The sequence below is a fragment of the Euprymna scolopes genome, chromosome 2 (genome assembly GCF_053919585.1).
Source record: "Euprymna scolopes isolate OS-2025 chromosome 2, ASM5391958v1, whole genome shotgun sequence".
Taxonomy (NCBI): Eukaryota; Metazoa; Mollusca; class Cephalopoda; order Sepiida; family Sepiolidae; genus Euprymna; species Euprymna scolopes.
In genome coordinates, this window is record NC_136483.1 from 204,456,494 (window position 1) to 204,481,486 (window position 24,993).

General features: G+C 33.7%; 1 protein-coding gene across 4 annotated transcripts in view; it reads left to right on the plus strand.

Annotated features, from left to right (window-relative positions):
* LOC145302399 (leucine-rich repeat-containing protein 9-like) overlaps positions 1 to 24,993 on the plus strand; it is a 245,664-nt gene that overhangs the window by 164,876 nt on the left and 55,795 nt on the right. For all 4 annotated transcript variants that reach the window (XM_080144652.1, XM_080144653.1, XM_080144651.1 and 1 more), the window contains exon 23: positions 24,122 to 24,232. In XM_080144652.1, coding sequence (XP_080000778.1) covers positions 24,122 to 24,232 — 111 coding nt within the window. The remainder of the gene's footprint in view (positions 1 to 24,121; positions 24,233 to 24,993) is intronic.

Consider the following 24,993-nt stretch of genomic DNA (forward strand, 5'->3'; position numbering starts at 1 on the left):
CTTAGGTCAAAAGCCAGCGATCATGGATCCAGGTGTCCCAGGAATGATGTCAAAGAAGTTCAAAATAGGGGACGTAGAACCCCAGGGATAGGTCAGTGGGACTAACCAACATTTCAGACAATGTGTGGTGGAATGTTCTGATGTCATCAGTTCCTATAAAATAGAGTAGGCCGCCAACAACAAAGAAGAGAAATGATGACCATGGGGGAGTAAAGCAGACACATTATCTCTCTGTCATTCTGCACACAAATCCCACCCTGTGACCCCTTCATGCTGTCAGCTTTGTCACGAGAAGAAAAGCATTGTTCAAATCATCCATTCCTGTTGTCATATGAGGACTTCTTTTCCTCTTAAAATATGAAGAAATAACAATTTCCTACACAAAATAATATAGTTAACCAAAAATAATGATTAATAAATAATATAAAATGAAAATATTTATTAATATGATTAAATGTTATAATAATATAATAATACTTGAAATATTATATAATAAAATGAAATATAAAATATAATACAAAAACGATTATAAATAATATATAGATTAAAGTAATATATAAGATAACATAAAAAATATCACTTTAATATTAGGAAATGAAAATATCCTTTTAAGCATTTCTGGAGACTTTTAAAATATAACTGAAAAAATGTATTCTTTTTTGTTGGTTCCAACAGGTTCTAAAACTAAGTGTTCTAAATTATTGGATTCTGGAACATTCTCCAACAATTACTATAAATAGAAGAGTGTGCATTTTTAAAACCAGTTATTGATTCATACACCAAATTGAAAGGTTGGGGCTACCTTCTTGCTAGAATCTAACTCTGGCCAAATAATGAGAAATGAAGGAAACCTGGTCGTAAATAAGCATACTGAACATGAAGCCTAATAAACCATTCTTTAAACAAACCACAACAGACAGCATCTTGGTAAATATAGATTTTTCTGAATCTTGATATTGACCAAAGAAAATATATCTTTGAATGTTATTTAAGTACTTTTAACTTATGGCGTATTGCTAGAACAAAAACCTTTATTATCTCCCTTAGACCATTCTGTTTACTGTAAAATAGTTTTTATTACATTTACTTTTTTGTTTACAATACATTTATTTTCTTTTTAATTCCATTCTGTTTTTACTTTTTTCTTTTATTCATAATATATATGTTGCAGTGAATACCCCTACTCATCACAATAATATAACACTGTTATGCATTCTTTAAAAGTACAAGATACTTTATTTTGTGTTTACGTTTTATTGTGGAGATATGCCTAATTGTACGGATTCCAAACAAACCCTGATTAGCAATCCAGCTAGTTTTAGAAAGAACACAACACGGAGATGAAACTTGTATTTTCCTGAGTCCAAAAAACATTCAAAGCAATGGCTCCCACATGGATTTTCAGGACTCATCAAGTTCAAATTTCGAAAGTCGACTCCAAAAGTTTTCTGACATTAATATATCTCCTTGAAAATCAAAGAACAGTAACAGGAATTTACTGTGCTTTAAAAAAAAAGAAAAGTTTTATTGTCAATTCACCCCAAACAAGGTATAGAGCCACTTAGTCATGGAAGGGCTACAATTTGGGATCAGATTTTCACAGATACTATTTACAAAGTTGGGCAACCAGATGTCTGTCTGCATTACACTTGAATTTCTGCATATCAGTACAGTCAGGGAGGCAGGGTCCGGGAGGGAATTCCAAAGTGCAGCGGTCCGAGGGAAAAAGCTATTCAAGTAGAGGGCTTTATGGCATCTATAGGATTTCTGCAGTGTAAGAGGGGGATTTTGCAGCTTGTTGGGTTTGTTGGGGTTTTGTTGTCAAGGGTATACAAGTGCTTTGAGTTTATCAGAGCACTTGGCATTGAAATACTGCTAAAACAGGCACAGAAATATCACGTTTTGGTGATGGGACAGAGTTTGAAGTTTAGTTGATAGTCCAGGACCTATGAGGTTGGCAACTTTTCTGAACCCTGTCAAGGAGCAAGAGACTACTGACAAATGCATCAGCCCAGATGTGGCAACAATACTCCATGCATGAGTGAACTGTGGCCTTATAGAGATACAGGATACTCTCAGGTGTGAATACTCTTTTAGCATAGTAGAGAGAGCCCATCTTCCTTGCAGCAGCCCTGACCATTGCCTCAATGTATTTATTCCAATTTAAAAATGGAAAGGGAAACTTCATGGTTGGTCCTGTTTCATTATAACAATTCACTAGCACATTCTTTAAGGGTTGTTTAAGGTGTCCTTTGAAAAATTTTATGGAAAGTGCTTCCTCACCCACCATATTGTCCTGATTTAACTCCATCAGATTTCCTCTTTAATAATTTATCTAATAGTAAATGACTCAAGGACTATCAATACATATATAAATATACACATATATATATATATATGCATACATATATATATGTATGTATATATATATATATATATATATTATATATATATATTATATATATATATATATATATATATATATATATATATATATATATATATAACACGTACACACACACTCTCACATGCACACATATATACATATATGTAAATCAAATGAAGTAACAAAACTAAATTTAATTATATTATTATTATTAATATCAATATAATAACACTAGTTATAACAACATTATTAACAAAAGTGTACATATAAATAAACTAGGAGGGGAGAAGAATGGATCGATTTTAAGGTAAAAGGCACTGAAAATAAGGTTAAGAAAGGGTGTAAAATTATGTAGTCTGGTAAGAGAAATGGAAAGGTTGCGAGGGCTGGGGAGGGGGGGGGAGTAGCTCCATAAGGGGTTATCCTTACTATCGGGGGTGGGGAGGGGGCTAATATGGTTAAGGTAAGGAGGTTAGGTAGCGAGGAAGGTTGAGATGTGATTTAGAAGAGGGTTGGTTTGGAGTTTAGAATGAGAGGTGAATGTGATATTTAGGCGTCTTGTGTTAATTAGAGTGTGAATCAGTTAAGTTATGCTGTTGTTAGGCCATTTGGCAAGAAGGAATTTCCTTTTGTGGGGTCATTGTCTGAAGATCTCATTTTTAATGTTCATACAGGCTATGGATGGGTTATTGATAGCCTGAAGGATCCTATATTTTTCAGTGGTGCAAAGTTAGCAGGTCTTGGAAGTTGGGTCGTAAGATTTTTTTTTGCATCAATAATCGACCATTTTATTTTATATGGAGTGTTAGATTCTTTAAGCCACCAAATCTTGGTGGCTGAAGATGTGTCAAATCTCTTTTGAGGGTATTTGAAAGTGGAGTTGTGTGCATACAGCCTCTGCTTGAAGGTTTTTTTTTTTTTTTTTTTTTTTTTACACAGTGATCACCACTTATCAAGGCCCGGAAGCCACTCAGGGATAAGGGTTATTGCAAGTACATTACGTTAGTGTGGAGATTTGATGGAGTGTTTACTTAAGGGGGCGGTTCATTAGGAATTTGTTAACATTAGACTTGAAGACACCCAAGTTGTAGTCCGGAGGGAAGCAGGCAGACGGAACAGAGTTCCACAGGCATGCAGTTCTAAGAAAGAAGCTTTGTTCATGGAATCCGCGTTTTGATTTAGGCACAGATATAGAGTGGGGGAAATTTTTCACAGTGGATTCAGCTAGACGGGTGTTTTTCGTGAAAGATTGGCGAGGGGGGACCAGAGATTGGAGTTCAGACGAGCACCTGCCATGAAAATAACGATAAAACAAGGATAGGCTCGCAACGTCTCTTCTGTGAGAGAGGGGTTGCAGGGTAGAGAAAAGGGCATCCCCCACTAAGCCACGAAGTCTATTACCCTGAGTCATTCCAATGTAAATTTCTTCTTTACCTGGGTTATTTTCAGGAATGACTTTGGCCTGGTAAACAATAGATTTGATTGTGCAGCCTCCCCCCAGAGGATAGGTATCTCCTCTCCTGCATGAGCAGTGGGAGTTAGGGGGGTTAATTGGGATTGGGGGTTTAGATGTCAGGATAGAGCCGACTGAGGGACAGCAGGAATAGCTAGTTTTGATTGTATTTCTGTTAAAGATCTTATGGAGTTTGTTGGTGGGTGGAAAATGTTTATCTATTAGAAGGAGAAATTGTCTACCTATATTGTACTTGACATTGAGGAAGAATGGAGGGGTGAACCAATTTATGTTCCTGGATCTGTTGAGTCTGCACTGTCTGGTGGGTGGATTGGGTGTATATGAGATATCTTCCTGGTATCTACTTTCTAAGAAAGTGGATACCAGGAAGATATCTCGCACTGTCTGGTGGGTGGATTGGCTGCATAACCACTTGCTCAGCACCCCTTACCTAAACAGAAACTCTTAAAAATAAAAATGACAGTACATTAAAAAATTAAGCTAAAACCAGGCCAAAACTCAAACAAAAACAACCTGCCTTTTCCCTTGAGGCTCGCATTTACGAACATCCGTGGGCTTAGAACTAATTTAAATGATGTTGAAGCATTTCTCCTAACAAACACCCCTGATATCTTAGCACTAAGTGAGACTAACCTACACTCTTCCATCCTCTCTAACTACTTTAACATGTCTGGATACCTCCCACTCTGCCGTAAGGACTCTGACAGACATATGCATGGGCTTGGAGTCTACATTCGAAACACCCTCCCCTTGACTAGAGAAACTAAACTAGAATCGGACGACCAAGCCTATTATGTGCTTTAGACTTAACATGCAACATAACATTAGCTACTTTTATTTTCTCTACCACTCTCCCTTAACCCAGGACTCTACCCTAATAAACAAAGTCTCTAACAGCATAGATACAGCACTTTCCTTCAACACTAGCGCACAAGTGCATGTATTTGGTGACTTCAGTGTCCACCACAAAAACAGGCTTGGATTTTCTACTTACACAAACACAGCTGGTGCCACAACACGTAACTTCTCACTCCCTATCACAGATGGTTACGTTTCAAACCCTTCCCAGACCAGCAAGAACAACACGCATCACTTCTAGATCTGTTTCTGACCACAGTTCCTGATGACTGTGTAACGAATACCCACAGCCCTCTTGGGAACGCCGATCATCCAGTGGTAATGGTGGAAATCACCCTAAACTCTAGAGCCAAAACTGAAGAGCCAGTGCTCAAAACAACAAGATACTATAAAAAGGCTGACTGGGAAGTCATCAGAGACCTCATCAGAGACGCTCCATGGCAAAATATCTTTTCACTTCCTGCTGAACATTGCACAAATGAGACCACTGAATGGTTTAAAGTGGCAATTGAAGCACATGTTCCCACACACAAATACTATAGCAAAGCCGACTCTCCCCAATAGTTCACTTCAACTTGTGCAACTGCCATAGCGCAAAGGCAGCATATGTACCAAAAATTTAACCGACATAAGTCCAGTTCAAACAGACAGAAGTACATAGAAACCAGAAATAACTGTGAGAAAGAAATAGCGACAGCTAAGAGAGAATTTACTGAAACCACCCCAAAACGCATTGAAGCACAGAAATTAGGAACCTGAGATTTCTGGAAAATCTACAACAGTGTAGTAAATAATGGGCAATCAATAATTTCTCCACTATCCAACAATCATGAGGTTATTTGCTCAGCAACTGGGAAGGCTAACATGCTTGCCAGACGGTTTGCCTCCAACTCCACACTGGACTCTGCTAACCAACCCCTCCCTGACTTTCCTTTGCAGACACCACACTTGACGATCTGAAAATCACCCCTACTCAGGTGCATGCTATCATAAGAAAGCTTGACACTTCAGAAGCATGTGAACCTGATCTCATCCCGGCTGTGCTATTAAAAAAGTGCACCGCCGAAGTAGCTCCAGTTCTCTCCAAACTTTACAACAAATGCCTTAATGAATCTTGCTTTCCTGCCTGCTGGAAAACTGCTTCTGTAGTGCGAGTTTTCAAGAATTCTGGCGAAAGAACTGACCCAGTAAATTATCACCCCATTAGCCTCCTCCCACTTTTCGCCAAAATATTTGGGGCCATAATTAACCAAGCTCTAGTCCATCACCTTACAGATGCTAAACTTCTGACTGACCAACAATATGGATTTAGGCAAGCCCGTTCCACAGCAGACATCCTAACTAATCTCAGAACGTATATACCAGTCACTGGACAAAGTGGAGGAAGGTAGAGCGGTAGCTCTAGATATATCTAAGGCTTTTGACAGGATATGGCATGAGGGTCTTCTCAAGAAAATCAGATTATACGGCATCACTGGAAGAATACTTAACATAATTAGATCCTTCTTAGATAAGAGAAGAATCCAAGTTGTCCTTGATGGTTGTACATCTAAACAATATGATATAAATGCAGGAGTGCCTCAGTGGTCTATCCTTGGACCTCTGTTATTTCTAATATTCATAAATGACCTCCCTGACAAAATTGTCTGTGAGATGGGTATATATGCTGACGACACCATGCTCTATAACAGACATGACAGGAAAATAAATGAACACATATCTAAAGAAATGGCAGAAACACTAGAGGAAGACCTCCGATCTATAGTGGAATGGGGACAAAAATGGATGGTCACGTTCAATGCTGCCAAGATTAAACTTGTTTCCTTCAATAATTACAAGAAACCTTCCCTAACGCCAATAGGAATGGCCAATGACTCTTTATCTGAAAATACATCTTTTAAACTCTTCGGCCTAACGTTCACAGGAAACATGAGTTGGAATAATTACATTAAGAACATTGCCAGGACCGCTGCGAAGAAGGTGGGTTCTCTCTACTGTGCTAGAAAGCTATTAATGCCTGGAAGTATCCTATACCTCTATAAGGCCACTATTCGCCCATGTATGGAGTATTGTTGTCATATTTGGACTGGTCCATCTGCCACTAGTCTCTCGCTCCTAGACAAGGTTCAAAAGAGAATCACCAATCTGATAGGTCCTGAACTGTCAGCTAAACCTCAGCCTTTGTCACATCGATTAAATGTTGCATCCCTCTGCCTGTTCTATAAGTACTTTAATGGTGAATGCTCTGACGACCTGGAAGCACTAGTACCCCCTCGACGTAAATACCCCCTAACAAACCTGACAAGCAGTTAAATCCCACCCCTTCACAGTAAAGATCCCTAGATGCAAGAGAGCTTTGTACTCTAGTAGTTTCTTCCCCAGAACAGCTAGACTTTGGAACTCCCTTCCGGGTTCCTGCTTCCCCGACTGTACTGACATGCAGAAGTTCAAGTGCAACATGAACTGACATCTTACTGCCCAACTGCCTACACAGTACCCCTGATGCTTATGTCCCTGATAGTAGCCCCCTAGAACAAAGTGGCAATGTGCCTTGTTTGGGGTGAAAATGTAATAATAAAAAATTTTTTTTTACTATATGCATTTACTTACATATTACTTGCTTTATCCAGAATTTGCAGATATCGGCCATCCTCTCCCCTTAAATTTTTTTTTAGTATCTTTTAATAACTCCTGCTGATATTTTCTTAAGTAATAACCTGTATATGTCAGTTGACCTCTTTTTTGCCCTATATTTTTGGCACCTTTTAACGTCATCTTGTCTGGGTCATTTTGACATTTGCTTTTCTAGTTTATATTTTATTCAGTCACCATTCAATCTTTTTTCTCTTCTTTTTCTTCACTTATTTTTCCTCTCTTCTTCTTCACTCATTTAATTGCACCTTGTCTCTGCAGCCGAGTTTAATGCATATCTTATTTTTCTTTTAATAATATTATTGGATTTCTTTCCTCTTTTCCTTGTACCTATTTGTGAAGTATTCCATGGATTTCGGCCTTTTGGATTATTTTGGACTATCTTCCAATTAGGCGATTTCCTTGAATTTTATTGTGCGAATGGAAATTTAACTAACTTTCTTGGATTTACATTTTTGGATTTTACCGTCATTGGATAATTTACCTTTCACCTGACTATCCATTCACGTGAAATCAACTTTTTTCTCCACCCTATTCCCTCTGCTTCACTTTTTGTTATCAAGTAAAATCTTTGACTTACTTGCAGTTTCATCAAATACTTTTGCAAGCAAAATCCCATCCTGCATTTTGCTAATTCCTACCCTCTGATGAGAAGGAAAGTATTTCTTTGAAACTCCTCGGATTAAGGACTATTCACTTATTTAGTGTTTCCTTTTCAAATTAAATGTTTTTAACTCTTTTTTCAAAGTGTTTTTAACATGTTTTATTTTACTATTTGTTATATATATATATATATATATATATATATATATATATATATATATATACACATATATATGTGTGATAGTTTATGTATATGCATGTTTATTTATTTTTTTATTTGTTTATTTTCTATTATTTTGTTAGTTTTAAAATTATTTTGTATCTCTATCCTAGAGTAAATTTTATCCTGTGAACAAAGTTGTTCGCTATTTCTCTCCTACAGTTTAATAGATGTTGGGGTTCTTTAAAGTATAGGATAGCAAATTTTTCATGAAGGCATAATCTACATGGATCCTCTCGGTCTCTACATGTTTTTTCTTGTCTTACTATTTTCCATTTGACTACCGGCGAACATCCACTTTCCTTGAGTTCTCAGTATTTGTTTGCTAGAGTTGTTTTCATGCGGTGTTTTTTATTATTGAATGTACTTTTGTGGTCATAATATCGAGTTTTGAAATCTAAAGAGGACATACTTATGTAATATCTTTTGTTATTCGGGCTTTCTTTTGCAAATTTGGCCTGGTAAACTATGCTTTTGGTTAAACATTTATTTTGAAGTGGGCAAAGTGTGCGGTATCTACAGTTGCATTTATCTTGTTCATTATTAGTATTTTTATTTTTATTTCTAGTATGGTTGTTGTTGTCCGGAGTTGGTTTATTATTATTATTATTATTATTATTATTATTATTTCTACTCGTTACATATGTGTCTTTTGTGTTAGTTTTATTTTTGTCATGGTGTCCACTTTTTTATTGTTTATTTTGTTGTTTTCATTGTTTTTATTTAATATTTTGTTATTATGTGCTTTAATTATCATCTCTAAATTTTTCGCAGCAGCTGTAGGATAACTTTAGGGTATTTTTATTGAAAATTTTGTGTAAAGGATTGGTTGTGGGAAAGTGCTTTTCAATAAGATCTAGAAATTTCTTGCCAAGTTTTGTTTTTAACATTTGATTGTATGGCGCCATATACCAGATATTTCTTCTATTTTTAATTTTGTTATAGTTATTGGTGATTTGTTGCTTGTATTTGATATCAATATTTTTGTATCCACTATATTTTAGGGCTGTTTCATAGATATTGGTTGACCTGTTAAATACATTTTGATCACTTGAGTTATTGCTGAGTGTACTTATGATCGAGTTAGGAATCTGTTTTATAATTGATGGTGGATGATTGGACTATATATATTGTATATTGGATTAGCGTTATCTTTTAAGTAGGGTTCATATGTGTTTTTATCTAAATTTAATGTGACGTCCAAGAAGTTTGTTATTTTTATGTTAGCTAATATGTCTACTTTTAGGCCTAATTTTTTCATTTCCTTGTGTATGAATTTCTTAAAGTTATCTCCCTTGAATTTATTGGAGTCTTTTATTATAGCTAGTCCATCATCTCTATATAGGCTGATATCCGTAGTATCAAATATGCTTGTGAGGGTATATAAAATGAATAATCCCACAAGATCTGATGCCACTGCAGAATCCCTGGCACCCATCGCCAAATCAGATGAATTTATCATTTTAGTTTTTATCCATTGGTTATTGTTATTTATTAGAACTGATTTTCTACATTTTTTAATGATGTTGATTTCTTCCGAGGATATATTAGTGTATGCCTTGGCAAATTCTAGGGCAATGTTGAAAAGTTCTTCGGATATCGAGGGATAGAAGTCTATGATGTCAAACTGTATAAATGTACATTTATTTATAGGTAGTAAGTTATAAAATATATATGGCGATTAAACTACACAGAATATTCTGCGTTTCATCCACGCTAGGATCCATAAGCCTGATGAATCCGAGCGAGGATGAAATGCGGAATATTCTGTGTAGCTTTATCGCCATATATATTTTATAACTTACTATATACATATATATATATATATATATACATATATATATATACATATATATATATATATGTATATATATATATATATATATATATATATATATATAAACATATAAATACGAGCAAACAGTTAATAAAACATGTTAAAAAACACTTTGAAATGAGTTAAAAACATATTTAATCTGAAAAGGAAACACTAGATAAGTGGATAGTCCTTAATCCGCGGAGTTTCAAAGAAATACTTTCCTTCTCATCAGAGGATAGGATAAACTTATATATACATAAATTATATATATATATATATATATATATATATATATATATATATATAAAGATATATATACATATAAATATATATATATATATATATATGAACAAATCATATATATATATATATATATATATATATATATATATATATATATAAAATAAAATAAAAATTATTGGAATTTTTTCCCCTTTCCCCTTGTACATATTTGTGAATTATTCCATGGATTTTGGCCTTTGAATTATTTTGGACCATCTTCCAATTACGAGATTTCCTTGAATTTTACTTGTACAAATCATCTTTTTCTTCACTATATTCCCTCTGCTTCACTTTTTTGTTATCAAGTAAAATCTTTGACTTACTTGTTGTTTCATCAAATACTTTTGTACGCAAAATCCGATCTCGCATTTTGCTAATTACTACCTTCTGATGAGAAGGAAAGTATTTCTTTGAAACTCTGCGGATTAAGGACTATCCACTTATCAAGTGTTTCCTTTTCAGATTAAATATGTTTCTAACTCTTTTTCAAAGTGTTTTTTAACATGTTTTATTAACTGTTTGCTCGTACATATATTTATATATATATATATATATATAAAAGCGAAAATGTATGTATGTATGTATGCTTTTCCTCGATGTCCACAATAGGCTTCTTTCAGAGAAGCACTCACTCACTTCACAACTTCTTAAAACTTTTTATATCATCCATAAATTGTAATATCTCACAGTTAACCACGGAGCTCGCCTGTCTATTTAATTTTATTGACTTTCAAACGTTAATTATTCGGCATTTCCCGCATCGGCACGCGTTACATTCAATTCTCGGTATAAACAAAAAGCGAAACTCGACTCTAATCACAGGCCCAGAGCCAGTGGTCTCTAGAGAGCTAGGTAACGTTTGGTCAATGTCGACTTCGTCATATCAGACGGTAGCTTTCATTTCGAGACAAGGGAGCGGGTTTTTAAAAACAAACAAGCCGATTTATTGACCTTATTAAAAACTTTCCCGCACAAAATGCTTACTGCTGAATACCTATCGCCGTCACGTCGATCAAAAATGCGCACCTGTTTTTTTTTAACACTTTACTATTTTCCAACTGCGCGTCGTGAAGGCTTCATTTTTTTTTCATGGGCACCTGTTTTTTTTTCACATTTTCAGGTTTTTTTCACATACCCCGATAAACACACGGGCAACGCCGGGTACCCCTCGCTAGTCTATAAATATAAAAGCGAAAATGTATGTATGTATGTATGTATGTTCGCTTTTCCTCGATGTCCACAAAAGGCTTCTTTCAAACAAGCGCTTGCTCGCTTCACAACTTTTTAAAACTTTTTATATCATCTATAAATTGTAATATCTATGAATTATCCATGGAGCTCGTCTCTCTATTTAATTTCAAACCTTAATTATTCCACATTTCCCGCATCGGCATGCGTTACATTCGGTTTTCGGTATAAAAAAAAGCGAAACTCGACTCTAATCACAGGCCGAAAGTAAGTTTGTTCAATGTCGACTTCGTCATATCGAGAAGAGGGAGCGGGTTTTTAAAAACAAACAAACCCATTTATTCAAAACTGTCCCACACAAAATAACTGCTGAATACCTATTGCCGTCACGTCAATCAAAAACACGCACCTGTTTGTTTTCAAACACTTTACTATTTTCCAACTACGCGTCGCCAACGCTTCAGCTTTTTTTCACATACCCTGAGAAACACCCGGGCAACGCCGGGTACCCCTCGCTACTATATATATAAAAAGCAAAATGTGTGTGACCATTTCGTGTATGTCTGGCAAAGGCTTTTCTTGCACATACTGCCGGGTTCGTTACTATCGCTTACAACTGTTTATATAGGCCGTAAATAATAATATCTAGGATTTGAGAACACATGTAGCTTATAGATTTATTTACGTCGACTTTTACAAAATTATTGCTATTTTGGCTTCTCGCGTGTTGATTAGGCTTTTTCATATAAAAAGCGAAACTAGTTCAAAGCTAACAGCGTTCCTGGCAATCGCACCGGGAAACGTCCAGAAGCAATCAGCTTTGATCAATCTTGTATATCAGACAATTGCTATTCAATCTGGACAATTGGGAGCTGGCTTCCCCCTCCCCAACATCTGTTGGGGGAAAAAACAGACAAATTTGGGTAAGCAAACCCAAACGCTCCCTCGCAGCAAAAGTTAACTTTGTGACTTCTATTTGACCTTCTTAATTAGGTCAAATCGAAACTTTTATTGCGGACACCTGTTTTTAATAGTTAAATAAATAAATTCAAACGTGTCTCCGTTGTATGTCGCGGTGGCCTAATGGTTAACGTCCCACAGCTTTTTTTTTTACACTTTAATTTCCAACTTTGCCTCAAGGGTTCGGGTTCAGGTTCGATCCTTATAACTCACCTACCAAAACATTTTTTTTTATTATTTTACCCCCCCCCCGAGTTTTGATTTACCTCAAAACACCCGGGCATTGCCGGGTACCCCCCGCTAGTATACATACATATAGAATAAATAACAAAAAGTTATAAGCCAAAATTCATGATGTTGACCATTTTATAATTTATTCCTTTAATTCAGTTTACTCATACAATTCTTGACAGTATCTGTTTCAGAGCACAAAATCAATCACTTAATTATTATATCAATAATTTTGTCATTTATTCTCTATATTGCTCTGTAATTACATTGAGCTTCTTAAATAAGGATTCGTATATATTATAAGAAAATATATTTCTACAGAAATATATATATATATATATATATATATATAAAATGTATATATATATTTATATATATATATATATATATATATATATATATATACATACATATGCGTACACACATACATATATATATATATACTAGCTGTACCCGGCCACGCGTTGCTGTTGCTCAGTTTGTTAAAATGAAACACATTCCTCAAGAAAAATTGTATTTTGTTCGTTTATTTACTTTTATTATTTTTTGCAATTTTTTTAATCAATAAAAGTTGTTATTTTTTCCCCAAAAAAAAGGATTAATTTTTTACCATAAATTGTAAGGTGAAAGTTTTTTTTTCAAGAAATCTTGCACTTTTTTTAAAAGAAATTTGGCAGTAAACGTTTCTCTTTGAAAACGAAATTTTTATTATAAAAAGAACAGATGAATGCTTTATATGAACACTGTAAATAGTTATGTGAATGTAGAGAAAACTTTGATTCTTTTTTTCAAGAGAATGCACAAATTATTTTTTTTTTAATAGATATTCAGAAAATAAACAGAAAAATACTTCCATCATTAATTATGCAGAAAAATAAATAAAATGTTGATTTAGTGTTTCAACATTATGCTTATAAATTACGATAAAACTTGCTGAGTATGCACTGTTTTACGGTTGTTGTAAAAATGGAACGGAAACTTCAATTTCGCTCTGTTTTAATCTTTCTTAATTTTTTAATTGTGCCCCCCCCCCAAACGAATATAATCAAAACAGTAACATTCAACAATTGTACTTTATGTATATAAAACACAAAATATTTAAAAAAATAAAAAGTTAATAACGAAAGGGAAATAATTCCATTTTTAAACAAAAAAGTCAGTTTGGTATATCTTTTTGTTATTTTTTACATAAGTCATATTGGAAATGTCAACATTTATAGGTTGTCGGGTACGTTTACAACAAATAAACACTCCAATCTAGTAGATGTATCAGAATTTTTGTAGTAATTTTTGACACCCCTATCACGAAACTGCGAATAAAATATAAAAAACTTGTAATTTCTCTTTTAAAAGTGGGTTGTTTATTTTCTTTATGGATTATACTTCCAAAATAAACTATTAAAGTTGTTTTAAAAGTAATAGAAATATTGTTTTTATTTTAAAAAAAACAGTAATGAATTTTACAAACTCAATATTTTTCAATTTTTAAACTTTAAAAATCTATCAAAATTTTTCTATTGATTCTATTTTGACAATATTTTCAGGATCAATGTGAAATTCTATGCTCTTTCCAATAAACCGAATATAATATTTTAGACAAACGTTTTTTTTAATTCAGCCCCCCCCCCATTTTCAAGTGTCTATTAAAAAGTAAATAATTAATTTACTCACCAAAGTTTTATATATCACAAATTGAAGAGAAAAAGTCAATAAATGATATATTCAAATTTAAAACAAAAAAGTAGTGTTTTTTTAGAAATTTACCTGTAAAGTTCGAAGTTTTTTTTTTTAAACCACATTGTTTGTTTTTTCTTTTGTTTTTTTTTAATGAAACCTTGGTCCTTGCTCCTTTTAATTGAAAAAAAAATTAGGGCTTGAATTACATTTTTCGAGTAGTTATAAGCTTGGAAAGACAGGGGGTCGAATAATTCACGCCTCATATTTTGAAATGTCTATTAAAAAGTAAATAATTAATTTACTCACCAAAGTGTTATATATCACACATTGAAGAGAAAAGGTCAATAAATAATATATTCAAATTTATAACAAGAAAAAAAGTAGTGTTTTTAGAAATTTACCTGTAAAGTCCGAAGTTTAAAATCTTTTTTACAAAAAACCCACGTTGTTTGTTTTTTTTTTTTTTTTTTTTAATGAAACCTTGGTCCTTGCTCCTTTAATTGAAAAAAAAATTAGGGCTTGAGTTACATTTTTCGAGGAGTCATAAGCTTGGAAAGACGGGGTGGAATTATTCACTATTTTTCACGAAATTTCTGACACACCTACCAATCTACCCATGTTAGAACGACTTTCGGAATAGACACCTCTAACCTTGCTAGCATACCCGAAAAGCTATAAAAGTTGACGCGTCGAATGTTAACGATGAGTTGGACGTAATGTAAAAATGTACCGAATTTAAAAGGGAACAAAATTCAAATTTCCATTCCATTTTTACAACAACCGTAAAGCAGAGCATTCTATGCAAATTTTACCTAACTTACTGTATTAATGCTATTTTTTTAAACAAAAAAAAAATATTTAGGTTTGGCTATAAATTCCTAAACTCATTTCACCCTAAATAATTTAGGTGACTGAAATAGGAATCTAATTGAATCTTTAATTTCCTGAATAGTATGTGAGAAATTCATTTTTCTTCGAGTTATATCGAATTCATTAATACAGACTTTAAGGGCTTTTTTCGGAATGTTCCTGTAAAAATTATTTTTTATTGTTACAAATTACGATGCTTTATTTATATGAAAAAAGCAAAAATAAATTCTTGCGTTTTTTATTTACTACTGAAAACCATAACTTTAGTAAAGGTATTTTTTGTTTAAACAAAATAAAACATTTTTACTAAGAATTAAGTAAAAATAATTAGTTCATTATATTCTGCGATCATTATTTGATAAATACTGAAATTTTCATTAAAATTGGTTAATTTCCTGATTTTGGGTGAATTTTTAAGTAAAGGGAGGGGTCAAAATGTTTATACACTTTGAGCGTCGGCATTCATTTTGTCTGTACCTATCATTTTTCGATGAATATTTGATAGGAAAGCGACCACATGTGGTTAATTTAAATCAAATTTCAATCACATGGTTACATTATCAATAATCATGTGATTAAACCCATTGAAAATTTACCGATATTGTAAACACATTCTGTTTACATTAAGCCTGTGAGACCAAAATATCCTTTTCTGAGATTTAAAAAAAACCCCGCGAGATCAGGAGAAAGAAATGTCCAGAAAATCGCTAGATTTTTAACTTTTATCATCTGAAATTTTCAAAAATCGCTAATTCACCCCTCCCCCCCCCAAAAAAAAACTCCATATTTTAACTTTCTACAATAAAAAAATTCTAAATATAGTATATTCAATATATAAAATGTTCCGTGTTTTCTCACTATATGTTTCTGGAATTATATTGAAGCGGTTAGCTCCCCAGAAGGCTTAAATATTTTATCAGCTAGTTTTACCTGTTTTTTTAGAGAGGGTATTTTTTTTTTTTTTTTGCAAGAAACAAATCATAAATTTAAACTTTTTATAATAAAAGTTAAATTGAAATATACTGCAAATTAAACATCACAATAATGGTGCAACATATTTTAAAATTAGAAAAATAAAAAACTTTGTTTTAGCATGTTAAAAAGTATTTAGGTTGGTAAATGATTAAATTCTATTGTATTGGTGTAAGTTTTTTTTTTTTTTTTGCTGTTGTTTCTTGCTTTTTACAATTTTCGACTAAATCCTTCTAAATTAAGCAGGGTTGCTTAGATCGTATAACTTCGGAGGTTGGAATGCCCTCCCCACCTAAAATGTACTTGGAAAAATCGATTTTATAGCGAGATTTAAAAATGGTTAGCCGAAAAAAAGGTGAAAAACAAAACAAATAATCAATAAATAATTGTTACCAAAGGCAATAAATGCTACTTTTTTTTACTTACATGAATGAGTTTATTTTATGTTTTAAAGTATTTTCAAGCGCTTTCCTTTATTTTTTAATCTAAAATTGCGGGTGTGTGGGTGCAACATATCTCCAGATTTTCTAGAATTTCCTGCTAGATTGCAAACGAAATCTCCAGATCTAGCAGGAAAACCGCTAAATTAGAACAACTGGTCACGTGATGGGAAGCGGTAATAAATAATTGTCCCTAAATAAAAAAATGGCCCCTCGGTACAAAGAAAACCACCTATTTATCATAGAAAAATTAAGTATAATGTTATAATTAAAAAGAAATATATAAAAATACACATGGATATAGTAAACATATTATACCAAAATGTGGAAGTCATCCGTCCAGTGGTTTTTTTAGACTATTAATTGCGAACGAACCAAGAGTTACATTTTTATATATATAATATATACACTAGGGTGTCATCAGCTAGAATCGAAACCAAAAGATATAGCTCTCCATCATTTCTTGTTACCATCTGAATTAAGGTCATACGCATATAAACATTTAAGAAATACTATTGTTAAAGGTATAAATGTATATTTGCACATGCATAGAAGTAATACATATCCCCAACAAACATGCTTAGCAATAAGATCTCACTCCTTCACTGTTGATGCCCCTAAATGCCAGAAAACTTTCTATTGTAATAGTTTCTTCCCTCGAACAGCTAGATTTTGGAATTCCATTTCTGTTGCCTGCTTCCCTGGTTGTACTGATATGCAAAAGTTTAAATGTAGCATAAACAAATATCTTGTTAATCTTTCCTAGACATGGCCCCAAATAGTAGCCCTTTACGTCCAAGTGGCGATAAGCTTTGTAAGGGGTGAACATGAGTAAAAAAAAAAAATATATGTTTAGTCGACTTATGCCTTCCAAGTTCCAATTTTTTTTCAATTTTTGCTAAAAACTGGCCCTGATGGCATCCCAATTATAGTGTTAAAAAAGCTTTAACCAGAACTTGCTCCCATACTTACGAAACTATTTAAGCGCTGCCTTAAGGAGAAGTGCTTTCCGACTCCCTGGAAGACCTCATCAGTTTGCCCTGTATTTAAGAATTCAGGTGATAAGTCATCTCCCTCTCAGTACAAACCAATAAGTCTCCTGTGTGTTATGAGTAAGTTGCTGGAATCCATATTAAATAGAGAAATAGTCAACCACCTCAGCAGGAATAACCTTCTTAGTGACACACAATATGGTTTCCGCTCTGCAAGATCTACCGCAGATGTGCTGACAGTTATATCCCACAGGATTAGTGAATCTCTTGACAAAGGCTTCCTTTCTAGGGCAATTGCTCTTGACATATCAAAGGCCTTCGACAAGGTATGGCATAAGGGTCTACTTCACAAGATTTCCAGCTACGGTATGACTGGAAATGTTTTCTCAATCATTAAATCATTTCTCTCCGATAGGCTCATAAGAGTAGTGGTAGATGGACAAAAATCGGAGGCCTGCAATATAAATGCTGGAGTCCCTCAGGGGTCAATCCTAGGCCCAACTCTCTTCCTGATCTACATCAATAACCTCCCTAAACACATACTTAAATCATTCTGTTGACATCTATGCTGATGACACGACCATCTACAGCAACACATCAAAGGCTGTAAATGACAAAGTTCTCTCTGATTCTCTCTCCTCTGATCTCGAGCGCGTGGTTCAGTGGGGGAAGATGTGGCTGGTTACCTTTAATGCATCTAAAACCAAGCTCCTATCTTTACATCATCAACGCTCTGATCCCCATCTGGCATCAATTGAAATAAATGGCTCTCGTTTTGGGAATGCTCCATGTTTTGACAAGCTTCTGAGATTGACCTTTACTCCTGATCTGAAATGGAACACGTACATCGTCTGTTGCCAAGGACGCTGGGAAAATGGTGGGATCCTTCTACTGCTCCAGAAGATATCTCACTACTGATGCAATTCTCTATCTGTATAAAAGCAAAGTACGTCCAAGGATGGAATACTGTTGCCATATCTGGGCAGGAGCTGCTAAAAACAGCCTATTCTGCCTTGACAGAGTACAAAATAGACTTTGTGGCTTAGTGGGGGATGCCCTTTTCTCTACCCTGCAACCTCTCTCCCACAGAAGAGACGTTGCGAGCCTATCCTTGTTTTATCATTATTTCCATGGCAGGTGCTCATCTGAACTCCAATCTCTGGTCCCCCCTCACCAATCTACCACTGTATATATATATATATATATATATATATATGTATATATATATATATATATATATATATATATATATATATATATAGTGGTTCCAAAAATAAAATTATTTGCACTTTTCATTTTTTCAAAAACCATCAATTTTAGCTAAATTGAATGTAACTGTTTAAACAACCTATGCCTCATTTTATTCGCCTGTTATTCCTCTACAGTTTTACCTGTTCATATTTGACTTTTAATTGAAGTATCCTAGTGTTCACATTAATTTTTTAAATTGACATGAACACTAGGCTACTTCAATTAAAAATCAAATATGAACAGGTAAAATTATAGAGGGACAAAAGGCAAACCAAATGAGGTATAGGCTGTTTAAACAGTTACATTCTATTTAGCTTAAATTTGTGGTTTTTGAAAAAATGACAAGTACTGACTTTCTTTTTTGGTGCCACTGTATATATGTATTCAAGGAAATTTTGAAATACAGATTACAGACTGTATAACATTGTAAATTGAAAGTCCATATAAATATTAGTATCAATAGTTATAAGACAATTCCAACCAGATGAAAAAGCTCAATATATGATATAGAGCAATTAAATAAAAATTTGGAATTAAATTCTGTAAATTAAAAATTTTCCACAAATTTATTATCCAAAATGAAAGTTTTATCCTTATTCCATGGAGTTTCAATAAATGGCTCATACCATCCGAGAAAATGTAGTTAGCAGAATAATATTCATAGGTAGTCCATACATTTTGCTGCTTTGCACATAAATTGAAAACTAAAGTTTGCATGAAAATTTAAAAGTTGCTAAAATTAATACTTTTGGTATTTTTAATATATTAATTTATATTAATTTTATAATTAATTTTCAGTAAATATCATCAAACAAGTTTCCAGAAAATGTTTTCTTACAGAAAGGTTGTGAGAATGTTACCATTTATCACATTTTTGGACTACATCATATGTATACATATGAACATCAAAACACTATTTGCTCTGGATTATACCTTTTTTGATTGCCTTGAATTTTATGACTGTGCCTCTACTGTTCTTCATTGAGCCTGACTTCACCTTGGAATAGCCTTTTTTTAATTTTGGACACTTTGATAATAGTTATTTAACTTTTTTTCAGCCTTTTCTTTCATTGGTTGTTCTTAACAATCACCCTTTTCTTTCCTTAGTCACTGCAAATATTAAATATCTACAAGATGCATTACAGAACGTAAGATTTTTTGTGATTAAAACAATCAAGTGTTAATTGTTGTACATTTGCCCTAATGGATTGTTAACTTTGTTGCGCTTCTAAGTAACAATTTCTAGGGTTAAATTCAATACACTGTTGTAAAAATTCACGACTCAAAACTCAACATTCTGCTGCCAAAATTCTCAACTCCAAAACATGCCACACTGCTGAGAAAACTTTCTACTCCAACATCTAAATCCAAAATTAACCCAGTCTCTGAAAAATCAGACTTTTTATTCCAAACCGGAAATACACCATTTGCATATTAGGTGATAATATTGCAAGTATATAAAGAGAAAACGTGGCCAGTTTTTGTTATTTTTTCATTTTTTTTTGTTTGCACGTAATCCTACATGCTGCACAAAAACAGGTTTGTACCAAGTTTTAAGGCATTTAAATTATCTTGACTTTGGTAGTATTTTAGACCAATTTAGACCAGATTATGGGTGCTTTTTATTATCACTTCACCATGTTAAAAGCGTCTCATCATTTTGGTTAATAGTCCAATGTTGGAGTTGACTATTCTGATATTCAAAAACTCTTAGAATAAATAACAAACAAGAACTTTTTTGTATTTTCTAATTAAAAATGTTACATATTACATGATAACATTACAGGCGTTGTTATTCTGCAGCTGAAAATACTTGCGATTTTGATGTTTGGATTTACAAGAGATCAAGTATAAAACTGCACATCAAAATGATAAATGCTTTGTGCTGCTGCTGCTCATACACAGATATTGGGATGAGAGTTATCTCCATTACTCCCTGTACAGAATTATTTCCTTGTAATCTATATTTTCAGTTTTAACACAAGAGAACGCTTTTGAAGTGAGAGTTTATAATCTTGTTCTACCCATGCTATGGGAGATTAAAAATGAGACTCTTTTATTTCAAAGTTCACCGATATCTCCTTTTTGTTCTAACACAGAGAGAACTTGAATGCTTACTAGACATTATTCTCGTGTATAAGGTCTCTATGTACAAAGGTTTGTCAGGTCAACCTGACATGAGGATAATTTTACTTACAAATAAACCCTGACTAAATAAAAAAATCACATAGTATTCATGGCCCAAATAAGATCTCCTACACTGGCTTTTACAAGAAATAACGCACCTTCTCTAAGTGATGTTACCTTGAGTAAAAGCATAGAGGTGGATACTCCACTAGACTAGATAAATTTTTGCTTTGGAATCCAATAAGACTTCAAGAAAGATACACTATAAAATAGTTAAATAATCAATTGGGGAGAACAAAATTATTTTCTTAACTTCTTTATTAATTCTGTGTTTGAGAGATAAAGAGGAACTTTAATGGAATATTCGAATATATATCTATGTCATATAGAGATTAAGTTTTAGGAAAGGGATCCCTTGGTTTCTGAGAACTTTGACTGAAGTAAAATGAAGCAAACAGAAATTGACTTTTCATTCTAACAAAGATGACTGTTGCTGGGGAAGTCTTTACATTGTGCAATGGACATATTTGTTTTCACCCTTTAAAACGAGTAACATATGCTCTTTCTGCTTATAATAAGAACACATAGAGAAGTAGTCAACCACCTCAGCAGAAATAACCTTCTTAGTTACATGTAATATGGTTTCTGTTCTGTTATATCTACAGCAGATGTGCTAATGGTTATACCTCATAGGATTAGTGAATCTCTCGACAAAGGCTTCCTTTCTAGGGCAATAGCTCTTGACATATCAAAGACCTTTGATAAGGTATAGCATAAAGGCCTACTTCACAAAATTTCCAGCTACGGTATAACTGGAAATGTTTTCTGAATTATTAAATCATTTCTCTTTGATAGGCTCATAACAATAGTGGTTGATGGGCAGAAATCAGAGGCCTGCAGTATTAATGCTGAAGTCCCTCAGGGGTCCATCCTGGGCCCAACTCTCTTCCTGATCTATATCAATGATCTCCCAAAACACATACTTAAATCATTCGTTGATATCTATGCTGATAACACGACCATCTATGGCAAAACATCAAAGGCTGTAAATAACAAAGTTTTCTCTGATTCTCTCTCCTCTGATCTTGAACGCGTGGTACAGTGGGGGAAGAGGTGGCTGGTTACTTTTAATGCATCTAAAACCAAGCTCCTATCTTTACATCATCACCGTTCTGATCCCCATCTGGCATCAATTGAAATGGATGGCTCTCGTCTTGGGGAGGCTCTATGTTTTGACAAGCTTCTGAGATTGACCTTTACTCCTGATCTGAAATGGAACACGTACATCGTCTGTTGCCAAGGACGCTGGGAAAATGGTGGGATCCTTCTACTGCTCCAGAAGATATCTCACTACTGATGCAATTCTCTATCTGTATAAAAGCCAAGTACGTCCAAGGATGGAGTACTGCTGCCACATCCGGGTAGGAGCTGCTAAAAACAGCCTATCCTGCCTTGACAGAGTACAAAATAGACTTTGTGGCTTAGTGGGAGATGCTCTTTTCTCTTCCCTGCAACCTCTCGCCCACAGAAGAGACGTTGTGAGTCTGTCTTTGTTTTATCGTTACTTCCATGGCAAGTTCTCGTCTGAGCTCCAATCTCTGGTCCCCCCCCCTCGCCGATCTTTCATGATAAACACCCGTCCAGCTGAAACCACTCTTTATCTGTGTCTAAATCCAAACATAGATTCCATGAACAAAGCTTCTTTCTTAGAACTGCATGCCTGTTGAACTCTCTTCCGGTTGCCTGTTTCCCACCTGACTACAACTTGGATGTCTTCAAATCCAACATAAACAAATTCCTGATGAACCCCCCCCTCCCCCGCCTTAAGTAAGACACTTTATCAAATCTCCAATACTAACTATAACTACGATACTATCCGATTGATTACTGTACACACAATAACTCTTATCCTCGAGTGGCTTACGAGCCTTGATAAGTGGTGACCACCATGTAAAAAAAAAAAGAACATGTATTCTTTATGTTTCTTTAATGTCTTTTAATGTTTATCCTAGATAAACTGCTAATGAACTAAATGTTTCTCTTATTGTAATGTCTTAATCGTCTTTTGCTTTCGAACATATATGTCGCATTTGTTAATAAAATAATGGCAAAGGACAGTGAATATTGATAGTCCACATGTACAAAAGAATGATTCTAGTTTTTTTTGCATGTGATTTGCTAAACAGGACAAAATAGAATATCAAATATTCTAATTCTTAAAATGGTGATATCAGAAATCATGCAACAACTATCATTATTATTTTAAGAGACACCAAATTTCTTGTCTCTGAATTTTTGAGATGAGGATTAATAATTCGTATTTTTTTTTAATATTTGAACTTATCTTCTCATCTTGAGTGTTAGTTTCACAGTTCAGCCAATGTAATCTCTGATTTTCTTCAGATGTATCTTGTTGAACTCGGGAATTTGCATGGAATTTCAAATGGAACCCTTTATTTAATCGATGGGGGTAGCATGCTCTTGTTCCATCAGCCATGACTGGGTAGAAGTAGTAATTCACAATTGTATTTTGAGTGTTACCCATACTGAGGATTGAACCTTCAACCTCCAGAAAAGTGTAACTTAAAACTAAGTTTTACTAAGTACTTTATCTACTTGGCTGATGGAATGAGAGCATTCTATGCCTGTGGGTTGAATAAAGAGTTGTTTGAGATTCTAGAGGTTGGCAGATTCTTGAATTTGACAAGATACACCTAATGAAGACTGGAGGTTACATCGATTGAATAACACTTAAGGTGAGAATAGTAGTCTGAATAATCCAAATAATACAAAAATTGAGATTCTAAGAGTTTATGACTATTATAGTGTACCCTGTCCTTTACAAATAGTTGTAGTTCCTGTGGCAGTCATCGATTATGCAATGATTCATGCAAGTTTATTGGTATAGGATGACTTAAGAAAGACAAGAAGAAAATAAAGTGTACTCAATCCGAACTACACCCCCAACCTCAAACCTAACCATAACCCTAATTCTAACCCAGCCCCAAAATTTATATATAATAATAATAATAGCCTTATTGATGGTTGAAAAGAAGCAGCATATTTTTATGTTCATTTTTCAATGTAAAATTTTGTTTTTGCTCATCTTTTACCTGCAGATAATATCAGCCAATCTTGATCAGTGCCAACTTTCGGATTTGACTTATCTTCGCAGACTCTATAAGTTAAAATGGATTTCTCTCAATCGAAATCAACTGACAACATTAAAAGTAAGTTCACGTTTTCTATCAATCAATTTTTAAGGTCTTATATGACAATTATTTTTAGCTGGCCTATTGAAACTTGCAAAAAATATGAAGATTGTTCCCGAAAGAATATGGAGATTGAACACAAAATCTGAGAGATTTGGGAATTATGATTGGATAGCAGATTTGTTGTGGATGAGCATTTATTTAGAGTATTGGTACTTTAATTTCACATGAATTAACAAAACCATAATAGTTATTAAACTAATTCAAATTAAAACAAATGAATAAAATTGACAAAAAATTAAAAAAATACAAGATTCTTTTATGTAGTTGTATAAAATTGTCATCTTTATACTAACTTTGATGAATATAAAAACAGATTACAACTTGCCTCATCATTTATCATATAGCATACACCATACCTGATTTCACAATATAAGAGCAAAATTATATGATCTAAATTATGTACAATGATAATAACAATGCAATAACACTCCTTTCCTAATAAAAACAAAAATATTAAAAAAATAGTTGTAATATAATGAACCAAAATGCATAAACAAAAAAGTAAAACAACAAATGAATATAAATAATATATGGCACTTCTGCATTACATGGACGGCATTATTGTTAGCGGGTGATAACTCCAATTTCTGCTTGGTCAAATAACACGGCAACTAATTCACAAACAAGATTTTTTTTTCCGAACACGAAGATATTTGAAAACCAAAACTTTTTTTGAATTAAAGTAAAATTGGATTTTTTTCTGAACAATATAATAA